The sequence below is a fragment of the Mustela nivalis genome (assembly GCF_964662115.1).
Source record: "Mustela nivalis genome assembly, chromosome: 8".
Taxonomy (NCBI): Eukaryota; Metazoa; Chordata; class Mammalia; order Carnivora; family Mustelidae; genus Mustela; species Mustela nivalis.
This window is the reverse complement of record NC_139027.1, coordinates 66,213,450-66,238,218: the sequence shown is the minus strand read 5'-3', so window position 1 is coordinate 66,238,218 and position 24,769 is coordinate 66,213,450. Positions and strand designations below refer to the sequence as shown.

General features: G+C 39.9%; 1 protein-coding gene across 18 annotated transcripts in view; it reads left to right on the top strand.

The window, feature by feature from the left end:
* EML6 (EMAP like 6) overlaps positions 1–24,769 on the top strand; it is a 278,846-nt gene that overhangs the window by 124,587 nt on the left and 129,490 nt on the right. For all 18 annotated transcript variants that reach the window (XR_014314884.1, XR_014314885.1, XR_014314886.1 and 15 more), the window contains exon 7: positions 804–939. Coding sequence is in view for 12 of the 18 variants with exons in the window: in XM_082743567.1 (XP_082599693.1) it covers positions 804–939 (136 nt within the window). In the remaining 6 variants the exon portion in view is untranslated. The remainder of the gene's footprint in view (positions 1–803; positions 940–24,769) is intronic.

Sequence of the window (24,769 nt, the reverse complement as noted above, 5' to 3'; positions counted from 1 at the left end):
AAAGAGCTAGGAAATTTTAGGTCTTTCATTGTCTTGTATGTCGAACCAACTTCCTTGGCTTTACTAATTATGAAACAGTTTTTAAAACAATTCAGAGGTTTGTAGTTGTCCTTGTGCATAAAAGCAGCTGCCTTAGTAACCTAATTTCTCTTCACACTGGATCTTCTGTTGATAGTATATTCCTGTAGCACTTTTCAAGAGACCAGGCAAAATGTTTTCCTGTGGAGAAGCATCTGTAAGTCATGAAGCTATTTCTCATGTGAAAAAAAGCATCTTTACATAATCCTTAACAAACTAACACAAATGTTATTTGTCTTCATTTAGGCTCAGGTGTTGCCTACTTGAGCTCACTGAGATGCATTTCAGGCACCTGCTTACTAGTGAAAGTGCTCATGTTCTTTGCTTCATTATTTTGAGTGGCAATTTATATGAAGCACCTCCATTGTTGCCTTTTCTTTATAAGAATTAGTAGTCACATAAAGGAGCTTGGTCTTCATATCGACTTTAACCAAGGAATTAGTGAATGATTTTCTTTTTTTTTTTTTCAAATTGCCATCAATTTAGTAATGGTAAAGGAGCATTTGAACTGGTTTGCTTTGGTGGTAATTGTGATTAATTTTTGATCTAACCAAAATGAAGGATTTCATAGTGGCTACTTGGTCTATTGTCAGGATTTCAATAGAGAACAAGGTATTTAAAAAAAAAAAAAAAACTTTTTTTTTTTTTTTTTTTAAATCAAGATCCAACTATAACAACTATTTAGAATCATTGCAGTATTGAGTATTCTCTGCCTTACTCAACAGGCTGGAATCTTTAGCATGTATGCTTGTGAAGAAGGCTTTGCCACTGGTGGACGAGATGGGTGTATTCGATTATGGGATACTGATTTCAAGCCAATAACCAAAATTGATCTCAGGGAGACAGAACAAGGATATAAAGGTAATATATATATTAATACTCATAACTCTAAAGGTGTTAAACACAATGTGAAGTTCTGTATATTTGTTTCTCTGTACCCCATCTTATTCTAGAAAGGATTTAAGACAGTTTACATAAATACATTGAAAGAAGATCAAAAGTATCCAAATAAATGGGTACCTCTTCTTCCTCATATGCATGAAGGTATCTGTAGGTGCTAGCAATGGTCCTGATACAAAGATATTAACATAATAAGAAAACCACTGAGTGCTATCTTGGGAAATGGGCTTTTGTATTATAAAACTGGGAAATTCTGGACCAGTAGGGGACCCTAAATGAGACTGTTCCCAGCCTCCAAAAATAAGCAAATAATTGACAAGAAGAACAAGACCAAAAAAATAGCTTTAAAGTAGTAACTACTAGTAGTGGTATCAGAGTTGGGGACTTGGGTTCAAATCCAAGTTTTGCCTATGATAGATTTGAATCAGTATTTTAAAAACCCGTGAGCCTCCATTTGCTCATCTAAAAATGGGGATGATACTAATAACAACCTCATAGTTGTGTGAGGATTAAATCTACTTAGAGTGCTTAGGATAAGTTATGGTACAGTCAGCACTCAATAACTGTTAGCTATTATTATAATATGCTGAGTATGTGTACTGGGGAGTACAAAACAGTTTATATACATCTTTCAAAATTCTTACAATAGACTTATAGTGTTATTTTCAAAGAAAGAATTTGGGCTTGAGAGAGTTTAAAGTGGAGCTGTAAACAGAAAAGATAAGATGAAGTCACAGACAGTATTCATACACTAAGCACGTGGAGGGGGTTCTGTTCATTTGCCACAGGCGGACCCCAGACCCTGCTCTTGGCTCCTTCAGCCAATGCTGAGGGAGTGGTGCTCAGTCCTGTGAGTCATGCCGTCCACAAGGTGAAAGCTTACTCAGGCTCAGGTGAAGGCAAATGACTCCCAATGCTAAGAATCTTGCTAGACAGGGCTCTGACATCGGATGGGAAGTCCTCAGAGGGCACAGAGCGAGCTGTACTCATCAGGTTCTCTTTCATGAAGCCCCTTGTTGTGGGCTTGTGGCCATGCAGCCGCAGAGGTTCTTTAGAAGGCCAGATTGTCTGGCAGTGCAGAGCTCTCTGCTGGCCTGATGTAGACTGTAGTGGGCTGAGAGAAGAGCACTCCTGGTCTCCAGGCCATCCTCCCTAGAGAATGTTGTTGTCAACCAAACCTTTCTTAAAAATTGAGCAATAGAGAAGTGAGCTGGATATCATCATTCCTGATGTACCTAGAGACCAGCTTCCTTAAATATCTATTAAATACCAAAAGTCAGCCAGTCTGGAGATTGGATTGTTGTTTTCTTATGGAAGCTCAGAATCTTGGCTTAGATGCGTTTCTGAATACCAGGCACAAGGGTCAACATTGCAAGTTGTAAAATTTAAGGTCTGCTTCAGATCATCGACAAGGAGACAGTGGAGGCCCTTAAGTTCTTTGCCACAGAGATGAGCCTGTATAACTTTACCCAGAAAAATATTTCAGACAAACATATAAGCAAGTAAGCATCCAGAAGAGCAAGTTAAAACATGTTAGTAAAGCAGCCAAAAATGTTTGACCTTGAGTCATGAAACTTTCTGGTGTATATTTCAAGGTGAACTGTGAGCACATCATATACTAGATAATGGATGAGTAAACTTACCAGGTGGGATTATTGACCATAAACTGACTGGATGCTGGGGAGCATCAACCAGCAATGATGATTGCTTCCTGGCAGTCACTTTCTCCAGCTCATCCAAAAATGTATCCCATAGATAAGGTATGAATTTTAGAGTGGGTATCATAGCAGAAACCGTATTTACCCTGCTCTACTTTTCTATCTGATGTTCAGTTCCTAACTTTGGGCTCTCAAAGGAGAGTTCAGGAGCCAGTGCAGAAAGAGCTCCAGGTAACAGGGGGGCAGGGTTGTATTGAATGCATGGCCAACTCCTGTCCCCTAGAGTCAGAGGAAGGTGGTCAGGGACACCCTACATTTTGTGTCAGTTTCAAATGCTTCCTATATAATTGCCCTTGCCAAGGTCAAAGCAGACACAGGTAGCGTGTGGTAGACCAGAAGCATGCCTGCACCTCACAGGTGTGGCAAGTAGTGCCTGGGCTTACAGTTCATCAGGGGAGAGGTGGCGTGCACTTGTAGATGGATGACCAGTGAGATAAGGGCCCCCGTTGCTGTGGGAATAATGGACTATGCTTTTTTTTTTTTCTTTTTAAGATTTTATTTATTTATTGAAAGAGAGATAGAGATCACAAGTAAGGCAGAGGGAGAAAGAGAAGCAGCCTCCTGCTGAGCAAGGAGCCCGATGCGGGGCTCGATCCCAGGACCCTGGGATCATGACCTGAGTGGAAGGCAGAGGTTTAACTCACTGAGCCACCCAAGTGCCCCTGGACTATGCTTTTTAAAGGATCATAAAGACCACGCTGCAGTTTGAGACCAAGGGAGCATTGAGAATTTGTGCCATTTCTTCAACGGTAGCCATATTCTTGCCATCTTTTTTATTTTTACAGTGCCTGCTCACTAATATTCTTATTTTCTTAGTCTTTTACTTTAAATTACTTTTAATACAGCTCTCTCCTTTTTATTTTACTCTTCCTCACTATAAGCAATAATGTCTGTGAACTCATGGCTTTACTATGTTGTTTATATATATATTTTTTACTCATTAAAATATACCAGTGAAATAAAAAATTTTATCCGTGTTGTACCCTCCCTCCACCCTCATCAGTGGTGCCTTTGCCTGTCACGCTCTTGACGACATTGTAACAGAAGTCCACTCTGTACCATCAAACTTCCAGAGAGATGTTGGCATTCATTCCAGCTCTCAGTGGAAAAACAGGGTGAATGTATAGCGTCAGAAGAACAAAAGCCTGGTTGAAGTGTTGGTAACAACCCCAGATCCAGCTGAAGTTCTCCAGGCTGTGTGGAGAGGGCCATGCAGGGGAAACCTCCAAGAGGCTCTTTCACCTTCCCCCCAGCTTTGGTGCATCCTCACGCTGAGGCAGAAAAGGGGGCAGTTGAGTTCAGAAGCACCTTTGCAGAGCTCAGAATGGGAGGAGGGTTTCAAAGTGGCCCTGTCCATTGTGTTCACGGAGGTGGGCTGTTACACCTCTGTGGGGACGCCCTCTAGAATACACAGAGGTAGGAGAGAGGCCAGCCTGAGGTAGGAGACCCAGCACAAGGATAGGGATTAAGATATGTAGGGTATGAGGAGAGGATTAAAAGTAGTTGTAATGTAAACAGTTTTAGGTTACATTAATTACATTACATTAATGTAAACATTTTTTACAGTAAAAGGTAATTCGAATGTCAACCGCTCTCTGATCCAGATTCCACTTCACTAGCCAACACCTTGCCATTGGTCCTCTAGGCATTTGCTTAAAATGTGGGGAAAAAAGTGAAGGAACGGGGGAAAGGATGAAACAGGAGGAAGAAGGCAGAGTGGGCAGAGGACGTGTGCATTTTTTGTCCCACTCCATCCTCCCTGAAAGAAGCCTTGGCTTTCTCCTCCTCAAAAATGGAAACAAAATATACTTGAAAGGAGCACATTCAAGCAAAGCAATGTTAGAATGTTTGTGTTCTCCATCTGACCGTGAAGCAACATGGATGGATGGCTTCACTCTTGTAAGAATTTTTTTTCTTTTTTTAAAGATTTATTTATTTATTTGACAGAGAAAGACACAGTGAGAGGGAACACAAGCAGAGGGAGTGGGAGAGGGAGAAGCAGGCTTCCTGCAGAGCCGGGAGCCCGATATGGGGCTCAATCCCAGGACCCTGGGATCATGACCTGAGACGAAGGCCTGTGCTTAACCGACTGAGCCACCCAAGTGCCTCCTCGTACGAATTTTTTGATGTACATGAGTCTCCTTCCACATTTTTACTTTTTGAGTAGCAATTACTTTTGAATTCACTTCCATGAAAATACAGTGATTTCTCATTTTACACAAACAGCCAAACCGCTTTCCAAACAAATTTACCAAGACAATTAACCATGGCCATGTCCCAATTTCCATGACCTAGTGGTGACATTTTATGTTTCTTAAACATAAAAGTTAAAATTCAGAAATTGCTATTCATTAACATTTGGGCCATTTAAAAAGCATACCTACTTAGTCTGCTACCTGTGAAGACGGCTGTTACCTCTCCTGTAGGCTTCCAAATGGCAATTTCCAGGTTGTATGTAAACACTCCTAAGATTTGCATATGTTTGCATCTTCTAATAACTATTAATTGCTAAACATCAAGAGAGATGGAACAGTTTACATTAAGATAAATGCTAAGCTCAGGAAAAAAGCAATTTATTAGGGATAGTATTAATCGGTTTTTTCACATCTTTCTAGTTGAGCTTGAGGTAATGTAGACCTTTGACTTCCAGTAAAAACAGTGACACTGGATGGAGAACTGAACCAGCTTTGGAGATGCGTCGTGCTTACATCAACTTGAATCTGTAGGGCCAGAGCTGGTGGTTGGGGCTTTCTGGTCCCTGCCCAATTCTTAGTCAAACAAAATGGCCTTCATAAGCCAGGAGGATCATTCCTCAATCAGGAGTAGTAGTGTTTCATTTACAACAATGTCTTTTTACATTTTTGTGAGTTTCAGTGAATTTTTGCTGATTGGTGAGTCTGCAAACAAATTTTCACCAAGAAGACATGATGATATAAACCAACAACTGAATTTTTCCAGGATCCCTTATCTACAGTTCTAAAAGCCAAAACACCAGGAATTCCAAAATATTTTTTTTTGAGGGCTTTTTAAAAATTGGGATAAACATTTTAACCATTTAAAAAATTTTCCATTATAGTTCACATACAGTGTTACATTCATTTCAGGTGTATAATATCGTGATTCAACAACTCTGTACATTACTCAATGTTCATAGTTATAAGTGTACTTAGTCTCCTTCCCCTACTTCATCCATGCCCCCACCAACCTCCCCTCTGGTAACCATCGGTTCTCTGTAGTTAAGTCTGGTTTTTGTTTTGTATTATTTTTTCTTTGTTTTGTTTCTTGAATTCCCTGTTTGTGAAATCATACTGTATTTGTCTTTCTCTGACTGACTTCATTTAGCATTATATTCTCTAGATTCATTTTTGTTGCAAATGGCAAGACTTCATTCCTTTTTATGGCTGAGTAATATTCCATATTATATGTATACCACTTCTTTATCCATTCATCTATCATTGGACCTTAGGGCTGCTTCCATAATTTAGCTATTGTAAATAATGCAATAAACATAGAGGTCCATATATCTTTTTGAAAAAGTGTTTTCATTTTCTTTGGGCAAATACTCAGTAGTGGAATTACTGGAACGTATAATAGCTCTATTTTTAATTGTTTGAGGAACCTCTGTACTGTTTCTACAATGACTGCTGCAGTCTGCATTCTCACCAACAGCACACGAAGGTTCCTTTTTCTCCACATCCTTCCCAACATTTGTTGTTTTTTGTGTTTTTGGTTTTAGCCATTCTGACAGGTGTAAGGTGATATCTCACTGTGGTTTTGATTTGCAGTCCCCTCATGATGAGTGATGTTGAGCATCATTTCATTTGTCTGTTGGCCATCTGTATGTCTTTGGAGAAATGTCTGTTCATGTCTTCTGCCAATTTTAGTATTTTTTGTCCTAAATCTGTGAAAAATGCTATTATATTTTTCATAGGGTTTAACCTTACATCTGAGTTTTGGGGGTTGAGTTGTGTAAGTTTTTTTTTTAAATTTTGGAGACTAACCCTTTATCAGCTATGTCATTTGCAAATATCTTCTCCCATTCAGTAGTTTATCTTTTAGTTTTGTTGGTTGTTTCTTTTGCCATGCAGAAGTGCTTTATTTTGATGAAGTCCCAGTAGTTGAATTTTGTTTTTGTTTCCCTTCCCTTAAAAGACATATCTAGAAAAATGTTGCTATGGCCAATGTTAGAGAAATTACTGCCTATGCTCTCTCTTCCAGGATTTTTAGGGTTTTAGATCTCACAATTAGGTCCTTAATCCATTTTTAGTTGGTTTTTTTTTTTGTATGATATAAGAAAGTTGTCCAGTGTCATTCTTCTACAGGTAGCTAGGTGTCCAGTTTTCCCACCAGCATTTATTGAAGAGACTGTCTTTTTCCCATTGCATATTCTGGTCTCCTTTGTTAAAGATTAATTGAGCATATAATCATGGGTTTATTTCTGTGTTCTCTAGTCTGTCGTTTTGATCTATGTGCCCGTTTTTGTGTCATTACCATACTATTTGATGACTACAGCTTTGTAGTATAACTTGAAATATAGGATTTTCATACCTCCTATTTTGTTCTTCTTTTTCAGGGTCGCTTTGGCTATTCAGGGTCTTTTGTGGTTCCATATAAATTTTAGTATTTTTTGTCCTAAATCTGTGAAAAATGCTATTATATTTTTCATAGGGTTTAACCTTACATCTGTAGGTTGCTTTGGGTAGTATGGACATTTTAACTATTTGTTCTTCCAACCCATGAGCATGAACTATTTTCCCATTTTTATTGTTTTCAATTTCTTTCATCAGTGTTTCATAGTTTTCAGAGTACAGTTTATTCACCTTAAGTCTAGTCCTAGGTATTTTATTACTTATGGTGCAATTGTAAATGGGATTGTTTTCTTAGTTTCACTTTGTGCTGCTTCATCAATAGTGTACAGAAGTGTGATGGATTTCTGTATATTGGTTTTGTATTCTGTGACCTTACTGAATTCATTTATCTGCTCTGATAGTTTTTTGGTGGACTCTTTAGGGTTTTCTCTCTTTAGTATCATGTCATCTGCCATTAGTGAAAGCTTTTATTCTTCCTTACCAGTTTGGATGTCTTTTATTTCTTTTAGGTATCTGGTTGCTGTTGCTAGGACTTGCAGTACTATGTAGAATAAAAGTGGTGAGACTGAACATTCTTGTTCCCAGTCTTTGAGTTCCCGGCGCTCATTTTTTCACTACTGAGTATGATCTTAGCTTTAAGTCTTTTATAGATGGCTTTTATTATGTTGAGGTGTGTTCCCTCTAGACCTATTTGTTGAGGGTCTTTACCATGAATGGATGTTGTACTTTGTCAAATGCTTTTTTTGGCATCTATTGAAATGATCATATGGTTTTTATCTTTTCCCTCGTTGATGTGATGTATCACGTTGATTGATTTACAAGTATGGAACCACCCTTGCATCCCAGGAATAAATCCCACTTGATCATAGTGAAAGATTTTTTAAAAAAAATATTGTTGGATTTGATTTGCTAATATTTTATTGAGGATTTTTGGATCTATGTTCATCAAGGCTATTGGCCTCTAGTTTTTTGTTTTTGTTTTGTGTGTGTGTGTGTGTGTGTGTGTGTGTGGTGTCTTTATCTGGTTTTGGTGTTAAGGTAATGTTAGCTTATAGAAAGAATTTTTTTCAATTTTTTGGAATGGTTTGAGAAGAATAGGTACTAACTCTTCTTTATATGTTTGGTAGAATTCACCTATGAAGCCATCTGGTCCTGGACTTTTCCTTGTCGGTAGTTTTTTTTTTTTTTATTACTGATTCAATTTCCTTGCTGATAATTGACCTGTTTAAATTTTCTATTTCTTCCTGATTCAGTTTAGGGAAGTTATATGTTTCTAGGAACTTATCCATTCTTCTAGGTTGTCCAATGTGTCTAATTTTGACATATAATTTTTCATAAACATATAGGTTTTTTCTGTTTCTGTGATGCATTTGTTATTTCTGTTCTTTTTTTTTTTGTGGGGGAGGGAAGCTGCCTAAAAGTTTATCAATTTTGTTGCTCTTTTCAAGGAATCAGCTCCTAGTTTCTTTAATTTGTTCTATTATATTTTTAGTTTATTTCATTTATTTCTGCTTTAGTCTTTATTATTTTCTTATTTCTACTGGTTTTGGGTTTTGTTTTTCTTTTTCTAGGTCCTTTAGATGTAAGATTAGGTTGTTTATTTGAGATTTTTCTTGCTTTTTGAGGTAGTCCTGTATTGCTATAAACTTCTCTCTTAGACAGCTTTTGCTGCATCCCAAAGATTTTGTGTTGTTATGTTTTTATTTTCATTTATCTCCATGTATGTTTTGATTTTTTTAGTTGACCCGTTCATTGTTTAGTAGCATGTTATTTAACCTCCATATATTTGTTCTTTCTAGATTTTTTTCTTGTAGGTAATTTCTAGTTTCATAGAGTTGTGGTCAGAAAAGATGCATGGCATGAATTTAATCTTTTTGAATTTGTTGAGACTTGCTTTGTGGCCTAATATGTGATCTATTCTGAGAATGTTCCATGTGCACTTGAAAAGAATATGTATTCTACTGTTTTAGGATGGAATGTTTTGAGTATTAACTGTTAGATCCATCTAGTCCAATGTGTCATTCAAAGCCATTGTTTCCTTGTTGATTTTCTGTTTGGATGGTCTCTCCACTGATGTGAGTGGGCTGTTAAAGTCCACTACTGTTACTGCATTACTATTGATACTTCCTTGATATTTATTATTATCTGCTTTATGTATTTGGGTGCTGCCTTGTTGGGTGCAGAAATATTTACAATTGTTATGGCAGCTTCTTGTTGGATTGTTTCCTTAATGACTAATTAGTGTCCTTCTCTGTCTTTTGTTATAGTCTTTGTTTTAAAGTCTGTTTTATCCAATGTTAAGTTTTGCTACAGCTTTCTTTTTACTCCCATTTGCATGATAGAGGCTTTTCCATCCCTTCACTTTCAATCTGCATGTGTCTTTAGGTTTGAAACAAGTCTCTTGTAGGCAGTATATAGACATGTCCTGTTGTTTTTGTTTTTTATTTATATTTTTAAATTTAAAATCAATTAATTAACATTATTACTGGTTTCAGAAGTTCAGGCCTGTGATTCATCAGTCTTCTATAATACCCAGTGCTCATTACATCACATCCTCCCTATTGTCTATCACCCAGCTACCCCATCCCTCCACCACTTCCTCTCCTCAACTCTCACTTTTGTTTCCTATGGTTAAAAGTCTCTTATGGTTTGTCTCCCTCTTTGGTTTTGTCTTGTTCTATTTTTTTCCCCTCTTTTCCCCTATGACCCTGTGTCTTTTGATTTCCCTGTTTAGTCCATTTAAATTCAAAGCAATTATTGATAGGTATGTACTTATTGCGGTTTTGTTACTTGTTTTATAGTGGGTTTTATAATTCTCTGTTCCTTTTACTTGCTCTCTTCTCTCACAGTTTGTTGGCTTTCTTTAGTGATATACTTGGATTCTTTTCTTTATATTTTGCATATCTATTACTGGTTTTTTATTTGTGGTTTCCATTAAGTTTTATATAAAATCTTATGCATAGAGCAACCTATATTAAGTTGATGGTCACCTAAATTTGAAACCCATTCTTTACTTCTTTCCTCCCCCCAAGTTTTAAGTATATGGTTTTATACTTTGCATCCTTTTACTTTGTGAATCCCTTGACTGATTGTTGTAGATACAGTTATTTTTTGTTTCCTCCTTTTCTGACTCTAACTTATGGTCTTTCCTTTTGCCTCACAGAGTTTCCTTTAACATTTTTTTATAGGTCTGGTTTAATGGTCATGAATTCCCTTAAGTTTTGTTTGTCTGGGAAACTCTTGATCTTTCCTGTTCTGAAAAATAGATTTGCTGGATAGAATATTCTTGGCTGTAGATTGTTTTCCTACAGCACTTTGAATATATCATGCCATTCTTCTGGCCTGCAAAGTTTCTGTTGAAAGATTACCTTATAATCTTATGGGGGTTCCATTGTTTGTAATGGTTTTCTTTTCTTTTGTTAACTTTTAAAATTTCTCTTTATCACTACTTTTCACCACTTTAATTACAAGGTGTCTTGGTGTGGACTTCCTTGGGTTGATTTTATTGGGGGTTCTATATGCCTCCTAGATCTGGATATCTGTTTCCTTCTCTAAATTCAGGACATTTTCATCTATTATTTCCTAAAATAAATTTTCTGTCCCCTTTTCTCTCTCCTTTCAGGATCCCTTTAATGCAAAATGTTGTTATTACACTTGATGGAGTACCCTAACTCCACTTTTATTTTTTACCATTATTTTCTTCTCTTTCCCATTCAGCTTGATTGCTTTCCATTACTCTGTCCTCCAAGTCACTAATCGTTCTTCTGCTTCCTCTAGTCTACTACTTTTTCTCTCTTACGTATTTTTAATTTCTGTTATTGAGTTCTTCATCTTGATTGGTTATTTTTTTGTTTTTATCTCATTAAGGGTCTCACTGAGGTCCTCCATTCTTTTCTCAAGTCCAGTGAGTATCTTTGTGACGTGTACTTTAAATTCTCTATCAAGCATATTACTTGTCTCCATTTCATTTAGCTCTTTTGCTTTGATTTTGTCCTGTTCCTTCATTTGGGACACATTCCTCCATCTCCCCATTCTGTCTAACTCTCTGTATCTGTAGCTCAGTGTTAGAAAAGTCAGCTATGTCTCCTGTTCCTGAAAGTAGTGGCCTTATAAAGAAGAGGTCCTGTAGTGCCCTACATGTAGTGCAATAGCTCCGGTTCACCAGAACGGTGCTTCAGGGGCATCTCCCATGTGTGTTGTGTGCTGCCTTTATTGCCATATCTCCACAGAGCTGTTTGTTGTGCTCCTTAAGGGTGGGAACTCAGTTTCTTCTCAGAAAATTCAGCACCTCTACTTTCCAAAGTCAAGTGTTATGGGATTCATCTTCCTTGAGTGGGCTCCCTGGCACGAGAGTCTGTTTTTCTCTTCTCTGCAACTACAACATCTCTCCCTCCCATGGATAGTCCTGTGGGTCCATTTAGTTTCCAATTGCATCTCTACCCTTCCTATCCTCTTCAATGTGGTCACTAATCTATCTTTAGCTGTAGAGAGTTTGCCAGTTTTTGGGTCCTTTCCTGGGTTACTTGCACTAATGTGGGTATTACCTAGTTTTATCTGTGGGTCAAAGTGAGCTTAGGATCTTCCTATTCTGCCATCTTCCCCAGAAGTCCTCCATTTTAACCATTTCTAAGTGGATCAGTAGCATCAGTTAAATCCATATACATTACTGTACACTTATCAGGATCATCATCTTCAAAACATTTTCATCTTCCCAAACTGAAACTTCATACCCATTAAACAGTAACTTTCCTTCTTCTCTTCTTCCAGCCCCTGACAGCTACCATTCTACTTTCCATTTCTATGAATTTGTCTATTTTAGTTACCTCATATAAGCAGGATGTGCTCTTTTATGACTGGTTTATTTCCCTTAGCATAATGTCTTCAGGATTCATCCACGTAGCAGCATGTGTCAGAATTTACTTCCTTCTTAAGGCTGAATAATATTCCATTATATATCACATTTTTGTTTATCCATTCATCTTTGATGGATACTTGGGTTGCTTACACCTTTTGGCTATTGTGAATAATGCTACAGTGAACACAGCTGTACACATATCTCTTTGAGACCCTGCATTGAATTGCTTTGGATATATATCTAGAACTGGAGTTATTGGATCATATGGTACTTCTATTTTTAATTTTCTTGAGAAACTGCCATACTGTTTTCTATAGCAGCTGCCCTATTTTATATTTCTATCAGCATTGCATAGGGTTCCAATTTCTCCACATCCTTGCCAAGTCTTTCTTTCTTTTTTTTTTTTTAACAGCAACCATTCTAATAGGTGTGAAGTGGTATGTCATTATGGTTTTGATTTGCATCTCCCTAATGATTACTAATGCTGAGCATTTTTCATAAGTCCATTGACCATTTGTGTATCTTTGGAGAAATGTCTTTTTTTTTTTTTTAGTTTTTAAAACTTAATTTTTTTTTTTGGTGTTTTCTAAATATCATTGTTTATGCACCACATCACCAGTTCTCCATGCAATATGTGCCCTCCTTAATACCACCAGGCTCACCCAATTCCCCCGCTCCCCTCCCCTCCAAAACCCTCAGTTTGTTTCTCAGAGTCCACAGTCTCTCATGGTTTGTCTCCCCCTCTGATTTCCCCCAACTCACTTCTCCTCTCCACTTCCCAATGTCCTCTGTGTTACTACTTATGCTCCACAAGCAAGTGAAAACACATGATAATTGACTCTCTCTCTGCTTGACTTATTTTGCTCAGCATAATCTCTTCCAGTTCTGTCCATGTTGACACAAAAGTCTGGTATTCATCCTTTCTGATGGAGGCATAATATTCCATTGTATATATGGACCATATCTTCTTTATCCATTTGTCTGTTGAAGGGCATGTTGGTTCTTTCCACAGTTTGGTGACTGTGGCCATTGCTACTATGAACATTGGGGTACAGATAGCCCTTCTTTTCACTACATCTGTATCTTTGGGGTAAATACCCCGTAGTGCTATTGCAGGGTCATAGGGAAGCTCTATTTTTAATTTTTTGAGGAATTTCCACACTGTTTTCCAAAGTAGCTGCACCAACTTGCATTCCCATCAACAGTGTGAGAGGGTTCCCCTTTCTCCATGTCCTCTCCAACACTTACTGTTTACTGTCTTGTTGATTTTGGCCATTCTAACTGGTGTAAGTTGGTATTGAAATGTGGTTTTGATTTGAATATCCTGATGGCTAATGATGATGAACATTTTTTCATGTGTCTGTTAACCATTTGTGTGTCTTCATTGGAGCAGTGTCTGTTCATGTCTTTTGCCCATTTTTTGACATGATTATCTGTTTTGTGTGTGTTGAGTTTGAGGGGTTCTTCATAGATCTTGGATATCAGCCCTTTGTAGTGTCATTTGTAAAAATCTTCTCCCATTCTGTGGGTTGCCTCTTTGCTTTGTTGACTGTTTCCTATGCTGTGCAGAAGCTTTTGATCTTGATGAAGTCCCAAAAGTTCATTTTTGTTTTTGTTTCCTTTGCCTTTGGTGACATGTCTTGCAAGAAGTTGCAAGTTTATCTTTGTGTATGGTGTTAGAGAATGGTCAAGTTTCATTTTTCTATACATAGCTGTCCAATTTTCCCAGCACCATTTATTGAAGAGACTGTCTTTTTCACTGTATATTTTTTCATGCTTTGTCGAAGATTATTTGACCATAGAGTTGAGGGTTCATATGTGGGCTCTGTACCCTGTTCCTCTGGTCTGTGTGTCTGTTTTTGTGCCGGTACTATGCTGCCTTGGTGATCATAGCTTTGTAGTAAAGCTTGAAATCAGGCAATGTGATGCTCCCAGTTTTGGTTTCTTTTTTTTTTTTTTTTTCCCCAACATTTCCTTAGCAATTCATTTTGGTTCCATACAAATTTTAAGATTGTTTGTTCTTTGGAGAAATTTCTATTCCAGTCCTTTGCCTATTTTAAAATTAGGTTATTTGCTTTTTTTGTTGCCACATCTTAAGGGTTCTTTATATATTCTGAATATTAACCCCTTATCAGATAGGTGGTTTGCAAATATTTTTGCCCATTCCTTAAGTTGCATTTTTGCTGTGTTGATTGTGTCCCATGATGCACAGAAGTTTTTAATTTTGATGTAGTCCTATTTATTTTTTTTGTTACCTGTGCCTTTGGTATCATATCCAAAAAAATTATTGCCAAAAATACTGTATCATGAAGTTTTCCCCCCTATATTTTCTTAAAATATTTTACAGTTTTAGCTTTTCTGTTTAGGTCTTTGCTCCATTTTGAGTTACTTTTTGTAAATGGTGTAGGGTAAAGGTCCATCTTCATTGTCTGTTCCCCCCAAAATATTTTTAATAACTAATTTGGCAGTGAAACTTGACCTGAACTTACATGATACTGTTTATCTTCATGTGTATGAATATTCTTACACATCACTGCAGAAGTATTTGATTTCAAGGTGCTGCTCCATACCCCATTAGATGTATTACATGAGTCCAAAATCCAAAATTTTCTGAATTCTACAGTGCAACTGACCCCAAGGAACTGGATCATATGGTATTTCTAAGGACTCTCAGATATATGGGATGGTGGAACTCCCAACATACTTTTCGGTGAAAATTTCTGGAATTTGCGTACTGGTAGAGACATTGGATGTCAGCATGTAACCCTCACCCTATGGATGAATACAATGAGGTCAGGTCATGGGCATCCAGATAGTTGTAGGATTTGGGTTCTAACTTCTATCTCACTTCAAACTTAAGACATTTTGAGTTGGATCATTTTTAAAACAAATTTATGATCTGCATAAAATAATGAAGACTAAGTGACTTACAGCAGTAACAGAAAAGCCAGAAATAATTCTTATAGCAAGGCAACCAAAATGAATTATATCAGTGGTAATAAATACTTGGAGTTAGTGGCTGTAAATGATTATGTCTGAAGAAATATGGTAATTATTCACATAGTATAAGATGTATTATATATGTACTCATTCAATAAACATTTATAAGCTTCTACTAAGTATCAGATACATGCCTTGGACTGGATAAGTTCTTCTAAAAAGCCTGTTTTTGGCAGTTTATTGAAGTTTTTTGTGTATTTACTTTAACTTTGATCACGTATTTGTTGAATTGTGGTTCTAATGTACTATATAAACTCCCATTCCAGAAATACCGTGTGTTCGGTCAAGCAGCATTCCCTCAGCATTAAGCAAGAGTAGGAGGCTGAAGTACCCAGAATGCAAGATGTTCCTTCTTAGGCTTTCCCCACCGGTGCTGCCACACTGCTGGCCCAAACCACCGTCTCTCACCTAGATGTCTGTGGTTGTTTTCCACCCTCTGTCCCTGCTTCAAACATTATTCTCAGAATAGCAGCTAGAGAGATTGTTCAAAATTTACATCAGCCAAATCATATTATTCTTTTCTCCAAATAAAGAATTGAAGGCCACAGGATGGGCTACCAACTCTTTCCCTTCATGGCTTCCTCCTGTGCTGCCCTCTGCTCTGGCTACCACTGTCCCCTGTGATCTCTGTGCTCCCAGGCTGCTCCGTCTCCAACACTCACCCCAGGGACCTGCAGGACTACTGCCCTCCTCCTCTTCAGGACTTTGCTCAAGGAAACCTGTCCTGATGCCTTATTTAAAATTGAAACCCACTCTGCCTGTACCTCCCCAGGCACTCCCCATCTCCTTCCTACCCCCTTCTGCCAGATCTACTTCTCTCACCTTGTAACAGTGTGCTTTGCTTTTTATTATGCTCATAGCTGTTGTCTGTTTCCATAAGAGCAGGAATTTCTTTGTTCCCTGATGCCTCTCAAGGGCTTAAAAGAGCACACCTGGCACCTGCAGGTGCTTTGGAAACAGCTACTGCTGAAGGAATGAAGAATGTGGGAAGAAAGATGTGACTGGAGCGCAGAGCCTTGGGGAGAAGCACAAGTGACAAGGACACAGAAGGAAACACACACATCTTGGTTCCTTTCTTTGTGTCATCCTGCTGTGTTCAAGCTGAAGCCCTAAAGAGCAGTGGTAGGAGGTCAGAGAAAGGTTTAGGGAGGCGCATATCATGGCCATCACCTCAGACAGGTCACCCTGTTCTGGAAGGTGGGAATCCAGCTTATTCTTCCCCACTATTTATTCTTTTTAATGCCATTTTTCTTCCTCAGAGTGCATTGAGGATCTTGGGGTTAAGTTGTTCTCCATTATGGAAGATTTTGTCCACTGGTGGACAGTTGACGTTGTTTGGAGATGTTTTCGATTGTCACAATTGTGGAGTGCGACTGGCCTGAGGAGGGCCCAGGGACACTGCTGAGCTTTCTGTAGTGTCACCTTGCTGGGATCACCCCTACAAGGAAGAACTATCCAGCAGTCAGTGTTAACAGCGCTAGGGCTGAGCAGATCTGGTATAGAACACTCAACAAACTCTCAAATCGGAGAACACCCTTGTTTACAATAGAAGCAAAGTACGTACCTTCTAGTACCTTCCATTGTTCTCCTTGTTCTTTGGCTGGCTTCTTTATCTTCCTCTGCCCTCATCCCCTTCTGCCCCTTATTGTCTCTGGGGCACTGCCACCTACTCCATCGTTGTTCTGCTGAGAAGGTGGTGGTGTTGCCAGGGACCAAGTGTGAGCAGGAGGTGGGGACGATGAAGTAGCCAACGGACAAGGGTGGCGTGGTTTGTTCAGACTCAGAGTGGAATGTGGTGTCAGATAAGCAGAAGTTGACCATCTGGTTCGTTCTCATAGTTGTTCCCCTTGAAACACTCTTCCTGAGCATGTCTTAGGTAAAAACTGGCCTGGGGGTTTCTTTGCTGTGTGGACTTGGTCATGTGTTTCTGTCTTCTGAGGTCCTCTGTTAAGTTGTGGATGCTTCAAAGTCCCTGTGACCACAGGATTTGGGATCCTGCAGAATGAATGTTGAAGTAACCAAGGATTTGGTCAAGAGTAATTTTCATTATGAATTCTGTTATGAATTCTCGGGCAGAGAGCCTTTGTAGACACAAGCAGCAGGCCATGGGCCTTTTGTGTGGCAGGCCAGCTGCAGGCTAATTTAGGACTAGCCCCTGCCCACCCTGTGGCGAGGCCCCATGACTCCTGCAGCAGCTCCCAGGGCTCACTCTGCCAAGTGCTCAGCGTGCAGGATCCCATTTAATCCCTAACTGGGGCAGTGGTGGAGGGGAGGAGCCGGGGGTGGGGCGGGCTTCCCCAGGCACAGCAACTCCCAGGGCACAAGATCTGTGTGGTCCCTGGCTCTTCTCCTGCCCAGAGGGCCCTGCAATTGGTTAGTACTTTTCTGTGTCCACCTTGAAATTCTTAATCATTTTTTAGCCACAAGTCCACATTTCTGTTTTTGTATTGAGCTCTGCAAATCTTAAGGACAGGCTTGTCACCCAGTCGTCTGTGTTCAACTGGAGAGACTCCCTTCCTCTCGTTTCCTTTAGGTCCTCTAACTCTGCCTTCAGCACTACCATTAGGATACCAGAACTGCTGGGGGGCCAGGAGTCCCTGGCCTGTTCCTGACCCCCTCGGTGGCCTTAGTCACCCGCCTCCTGAGGGGGGGTGGTCAAGGGGCCTCCGAGGTCCCTGCTGGCATTTCCACATCCTCTCCCTATGCCCCCTCTTCCATTTGAGTGAACTCTCTCGTGAGTGCTTTTTATTATTTTAAATTACCTTTTACCTCTTTACCAAGGGTGTTCATCGGTATGGCATCTTTAATAAGGTTAGGTTTATAGGAAAAAACCATCACCCTATCTTGTTTAATTTTTGGTACCATGTCCTGGGAGCACGTCCACAGAGAAGGGCATTATGTTTGTGGGGAAGAGTGTTTGCTCCAGACTTGGACTGTTTGAATCCTCATTTTTTTCTTTGTTGCGTGCTCAGTGTGGGACTTTGGGCAACTAATGTATACTGTCAGCGCTGCAATGTCCTCATTTATTCAATAGATATTTACCGTCCCCATTTAGGGCCTGGTGCTGTCCATAAGGCCTCCTGAGCCGTTGTGAGCATTCCTGTCGTACATGTAAGGATCTGGGCCCAGTGCTGGGTAATATCCATGGGGATCATTCTTGCCCATTTACGCAGCTGGCTTGTTTGACTTGGACTTGACTTCTCAGCGTTGTACTTTGTTTTTGCATTCTGCTCACCAGGTCTTGGACTCTCCAGTTTGCTAGGGCAGAGTTTTCCAACCTGTGGCTAAAGAACCAATTGCATCAGAATCAGCTGGTGGTGCAGACTGGAAATCTTAATTTTCAACAACGTGTGACTGATAAGTCTGATAAGACACAGTAGCATGGGAACAGCTTGGTGGTGGTTCTTAACAAGTGGTTCTTAGCCCTGGAAAGCTAAAAATACCTATGCCTATCCTTACTCCAGACCAACTGAGAGGAGTCTTTGGTTGGGTTTCAGGCCTGCATATTTTTTTAAAAAATATTTTATTTATTGATTTGACAGACAGTGATAACAAGTAGGCAGAGAGAAAGGGAAGCAGGCTCCCTGCTGAGCAGAGAGCCCGATGCGGGGCTTCATCCCAGGACCCTGGGATCATGACCAGAGCTGAAGGCAGAGGCTTTAACCCACTGAGCCACCCAGGCACCCCTGTCCCGCATATTTTTAAAAGCACTTTTCACGTAGACTATGGTGCACCATGAGGATTGGAGTATCTACTTTAGGCACCTTGCTGTGGCCTAGGTTTAAAAACACTAGTATGTAACACACACTTACACACACCCCATCTTCCCTTTTCGGGCCAAATAATTGAGGGGAAAGATAATTTTATTCCTCATATAGTTCGTTCTGTCTTTGTGTGTCGGACCATAGCCTTTCCTTCTAAGAGTCTATGGCGCCAGCCCATCAGAACAACAAACCCCAACACGAAGTTGTAGGTAGCACAGGGAGGGAACAAAGAGTCTCCAGGGAAGGCAAATGCTGCAACTTTTTCATGTTCCTGGGGTAATGCTGCCTGGGGCTGGAACCTGACTGCATATATAGCAAGTTGCTCTCTGCTGAGGAGAATACAGACTTGCTGGTTAAGATAATAATAACTCATATTTATTAATTTCCCAAGTGCCAGACCGTGGGTCAAGTGTTTAAATATGATTGTATCCATTCCTCATAACAGCGCTGTGAAGTATGAGTGCCGATATTCTCTCCACTTCACAGACAGGGAAACTGAAGATTGGAAAAACTGAGTAGCCTGCCATATCACACTGGGAGGGGCCAGGGCTGGCTTGTAAGTCCAGTCTTTGTACTTAACTATTCAGTGAACCAATGAAAAATAACCAGTGTCTTTTAGGTCTGGGTTGATACTCATAATACTCATGGACTAGATCTCCTCATGCCCTGGTTTGAGGACATTCACCGAAACGAAAGAATTAGAAAGATGCTACTTACCACTCTCTGGTCTGAATACAAAAGCGGTGACAAGAGGCTGTTGAGATTGCGGTCTTTGCCTTTTAAGTGGGTGGTTGCTCTTTACTGCCATCTGCTGGCTGTCTGGACCAAGCACAGGCCAGAGCCCCACATTTCTCAGAAGATTGTCCGAGAAGGCCACCTCTCCAATTCAGCAAAATGCCTTCAGCTCGTGCAGTCGAAAGCCTTTGAAACATGCACTTATCTAGAAGAAAAGAGCACTTCTGTGGCTTTAAATGATTAGGATGATTTTTCTTGCCGTTCTGTTTATTATTGGCAGATTTCTAACCATATTCCAAGTAATACCTTATGTTGTTTGGACTCCCACAGCAGAAGACAAAAAGCAAAGACAGCTTAATTTCTCAGTGCAGTGGCCATCTTGGGCAGTCCGGTTAGGAAACCACAATTACACTACTGTTCTCTGCATATGTGTCAGGGAAGTTAAAACCAAGTCGCAACAGCCAGGAGAAGGGCAATACCGTGAGACCCCTGCAGGGATCCGCCACATGCCAGGGTCTCTCCAGAATGTACCCAGAAGAGACTCTGCCTTCTCATCACCAGTGTTGCATGCAGAACAGCAGTTAGGTTTAGCAAGGGTGCAAGCAGGATGTTATTAGGCAACCTGAACACAGTTCTGTCCACTGAGGTGTTTTCAGGTCGTGATTCCTGTTTTCAACAGTTACCTTGGAAGTCAGAGTAGCCCAGTGTCCTATCTGTCTTTTGAGGTAGACCTCTGGGGCTGACTTGTCTGATGTAACAAAATACAGTTTATCTCTTGGAAACAATGAGTATTTGCAGAGAGACTGAGTTGATCTCTGAGAGAAAATGTTTACATCTCATGAAGTTTATGTTGTAAATAATGGAAATGTAACCACTCCTTCCCTTCATCTCTCTCCTTCGCCCTCTGCCCATCTTTAGTCAGAAATAATCCATATCAATTTTACTCTATTTCCTTTTCCTTCTCTGAAGCCTCTCCATATGTTGGTTAGTCCGGTGGAAATCTGCTATGAAACACAGATTGCCAGGGGCTAAGGGGAAAACAGGGGTGGCATCCTCAAACTCGGCCTCTCGGTCTCTTGTTTTCTGGCCCTCTCCTTGCCAGATCCCATAGGCCCTATGGTGGAATGCAAGAACTCTCTGGTCACAGTCTGAAAACACAGCGAGTGCTGTGTAACTTGACTTGCTCCTCTGTCTTTGTTGAGTTGGAAAATTTTTCTTTGTTCCTAAACCTCTTTCAAAAAGACAAAGCAAACCTTTCAAAAATGTTAACATTTGGCAATTCCAGGTGGTGGACTGTTTGTTACCGTATTCTTGTACCTTGCTGAATTTCTTCCTCAAAATGAGCAGGATAAAAATAGTTGGGGTGGTAGGGAAAAAACAGATGTTTGTATACTGGACCAAATACAGTATCAGATCTTGGGGAGAAATTTCGGTTTTCATGTCATTTAGCCTCATGGAGCAGGACATGCGGTTGGAGGCCATGGGGAAGGGGCCGGCGTGCTCAGGCTTAGCGGACAGCCATAGGTGCCAGGCCCTCTCTGGAAGGGTAAGTCTGGAAGACAATCAGTGGAATTATGAAAGGATTGTGGTTGAAATATTTCAATGACGGTTAAACTCTGTAACACATTGCTGGGATCTGTGTGTATATCTGTATGTGTATATCATTTTTATTGAGGTACAGTTGACATACTCATTTCAGGTGTACATAATGATGTAATATATGCATATGTTGCAGAACGATCACCACAATGAGTCTAATTAACACCTACTACCACATAGCTACCGTTTTTTCTTTTAACAAGAACTTTTAAGGTCTCCTATCTTAGCATCTTACAAATATACAACGCAGTATTATGAACCTACAGTCTTTATGCTGTTCATTACATCCCCAGGACTTAGCGATTTTATAACTCTATGTTTGTATCCTTTGATCACCTTCACCCCTTTTGCCTACCTTCTGCCCCCCATCTGGGCAACCACCCATCTGTTTTTTGTATCAGTGAATTCAGGAGTTTTTGTTTTTTTGCTGCTTGTTTGCTTTTTATGTTCCACACACAAGTGAGTTTGTATAATATTTATCTTTATCTGACTTAAAAAAAAAGATTTATTTATTGAGAGAGAAAGAGCTAAGGGGAGAGGGGGAGGAGAAGAGAAACTCAAGCATACTCCATACTGGGCACGGAGCCCAGATTGAGCAGGACTCAATCTCAGGACCCTGAGATCATTACCTGAGCTGAAACCAAGAGTCGGATGCTTACTGACTGCGCCATCCAGGTGCCCCTCTCTCTGACTTATTTCACTTAGCATAATGCCCTCAAGATCCACCCATGTTGTCCCAAATGGCAATGATGAAGTTCTAGAACCTAGGTGAGGTTTGGTGGGCTGAGGTCCAGAGCTGATGACCAAGAAAGAATTCTTGAGACATCTTTGGTGCAAAATGGTGGTTTATTAAAGCACGGGGACAGGACCTGTGGGCAGGAAGAGCTGCTGCCCTGGGTTGAGAGGGATGGCAGGTTATATACCTTGCGGTTGGGGGGTTGTTGAAGGGATGGGAGGTTTCAACAGAGCTTTCATATGTTAAAGAGGGCCTACAAGGTTCCCTCAGGGAGGAGGCCTTGCCCTTGTGGCCTGATCAATGTCGTCTTTAGGTCAGGCATTAACATCAAGATAGTTGGGAGATTCTTGGTGGGGTGTTATGATCCTGCTATCATTTACATTCCCTTCTAATTCAGCCTCCTCCAGTTTATGGGGGGAGGGAGACATTAGGGCTTGAGGAACTGAGAGTTAGTTATTTGCCTCTGGAAATTTGTGCTATTGATAAGGTAAACTCCCTGTTTGTAGATCTCTAGGACATCTGTAGAGCAAGGGAGATTCCTGTCCTGCAGGATTGTGATCCCTGCAAGTTAACTATTTATCGTTTTATGGCAGTCAGGGGTGCCTGAGGAATGCTACACATATTATGGAGGGGAGCGGGTGGAGAGGGGGGTGCAAGGTACCAGCTTTTGCCCTGGCCTCAGCCAGCCTCCTACTCCCTCATCAGCAAGACTTCCTTTTCTATGGCTGAGTAGCATTCCACTGTGTGTGTATGCCCCATTTTCTTTATTTATTCATCCATCGATTAACACGTAGCCCGAACATGGAATTGGCCTCTTGTAAATAATGCTGCAGTGAACATGGGGTTTCATTTTTCTTTAGAATTAGTGGCTTGTTTCCTTTGGGTAAATATCTATGTGTAGAATTGCTTGATCATATGTTAGTTGTATTTTTAATTTTTGAGAAACCTCCATGTTTCTTACCACAAAGACTGCACCAATTTACATTTCCAGCAGCAGTACACAAGGGTTCCCTTTTCTCCATATTCTCACCAGTACATGTCATTTATCTCTTTTAATGATAGCCACTGTGCAGTGATATTGCATTCTTTTTTTTTTAAGATTTTATTTATTTGTCAGAGAGAGAGAGGGAAAGAGCGAGCACAAGCAGACAGAATGGCAGGCAGAGGCAGAGGGAGAAGCAGGCTCCCTGCCGAGCAAGGAGCGCGATGTTGGGACTCGATCCCAGGATGCTGGGATCATGACCTGAGCCGAAGGCAGCTGCTTAACCAACTGAGCCACCCAGGTGTCCCGTGATATCTCATTCTTATTTTGTTTTGCATTTCCTGGGTCATTAATGATTCTGAGCACCTTTTCATGCACTTGTTGGCTATCTGGATGTCTTCTTTGGAGAAATGTTTACTCAAATCCTCTGCCCATTTTTAAATTGGAGTTTTTATTTTTTTGCTTGAACTGCATGAGTTATTTATATATTTTGGATATTGATCTTTTTATCAAACATGATTTGCAAATATTTTCTTCATTTGGTAGGTTACCTTTTCATCTTGCTTTTACTTCCTTTGCTATGTAGAAACCTTTTAGTTTGATGTCTTCCCCCTTATTTATTTTTGTTTTGTTGCCTTTACTTTTGGTGTCAGAGCAAAAAAATTATTGCCAAGAATGATTTCAGAAAGTTTACTGCCCATGTTTCTTCTAGTTTTATGGTTTCAACTCTTTTGTTATTGAATTCATTTTGAGTTAATTGTAGTGTGTGATATATGATAACATTCTTCCTTATGTGGCTGTCTAGTCTTCCCAGCACCAATTATTGAAAAGACTATTCCTTTCCCTTTGTGTATTTTTGACTCCTTTGTGATAAATTAATTGACCGTATATAGGTGGGCTTATTTTTGAACTTTCTGTTTCTTTGATCTATGTATCTCTTTTTGTGCCAATACCACCCTGTTTTGATTACTATAGCTTTGTAACTGAATTTGAATTCAGGGAGCATGTTGCCTCCAGCTTTGTTCTTAAGATTGTTTTGGCTACTCAGGGTCTTTTGTGTTTCCATACAACAAATTTTAGGATTGTTTACTCCATAAAAAATGGCATTTATTTTTTTCCACGAGAAAGAGAGTTTTGATTGGGATTGCCTTAATACTGTGATTACTTTGTGTAGTATAATAATGTAGGCATTCTATGTATTTTAACAATCTTCTTCCAGTTCATGGGCATGGAATATCTTTCCACTGATTTGTGTCATCTTTAGTTTTTTTTCATCAGTGTCTTATAATTTTCAGTCTACAGGTCTTTCACTTTCTCAGTCAAAATTATTCCTGGGTAGGATTGCCTGGGTGGCACAGCTGACTGAGCATCAGACTCTTGGTTTCTGCTTAGGTCATGATCTGTTGGTGCTGGGATTGAGCCCCACATTGGACTCCATGGTCAGAGCAGAGTCTGCTTGAGTTTCTTTCTTTTTTCCCTCTGCCTTTCTCCCACCCCTACATTCTCTCTCTTTCTCTCTCTGGGATAATTAAACATTTTGTTTCTAGGTATTTTATTCTTTTTGATGCAGCTGTAGATGGATTTGTTTTCTTAATTTCTCTTGCTGATAGTTCACTTTTAGCATATACAAATGCAGCTGATTTTGGGGTGTTGATTTTTTATCCTGCACCTTCACTGAATTCATTAGTTCTGACTCTTTTTGTGATCTTTAGGGTTTTCTATATATTGAATCATGTTATTTGCAAATAGTGACAGTTTTACTTCTTCCTTTCCAATTTGGATGCCTTTTATTTCTTTTTCTTATCTAGTTGCT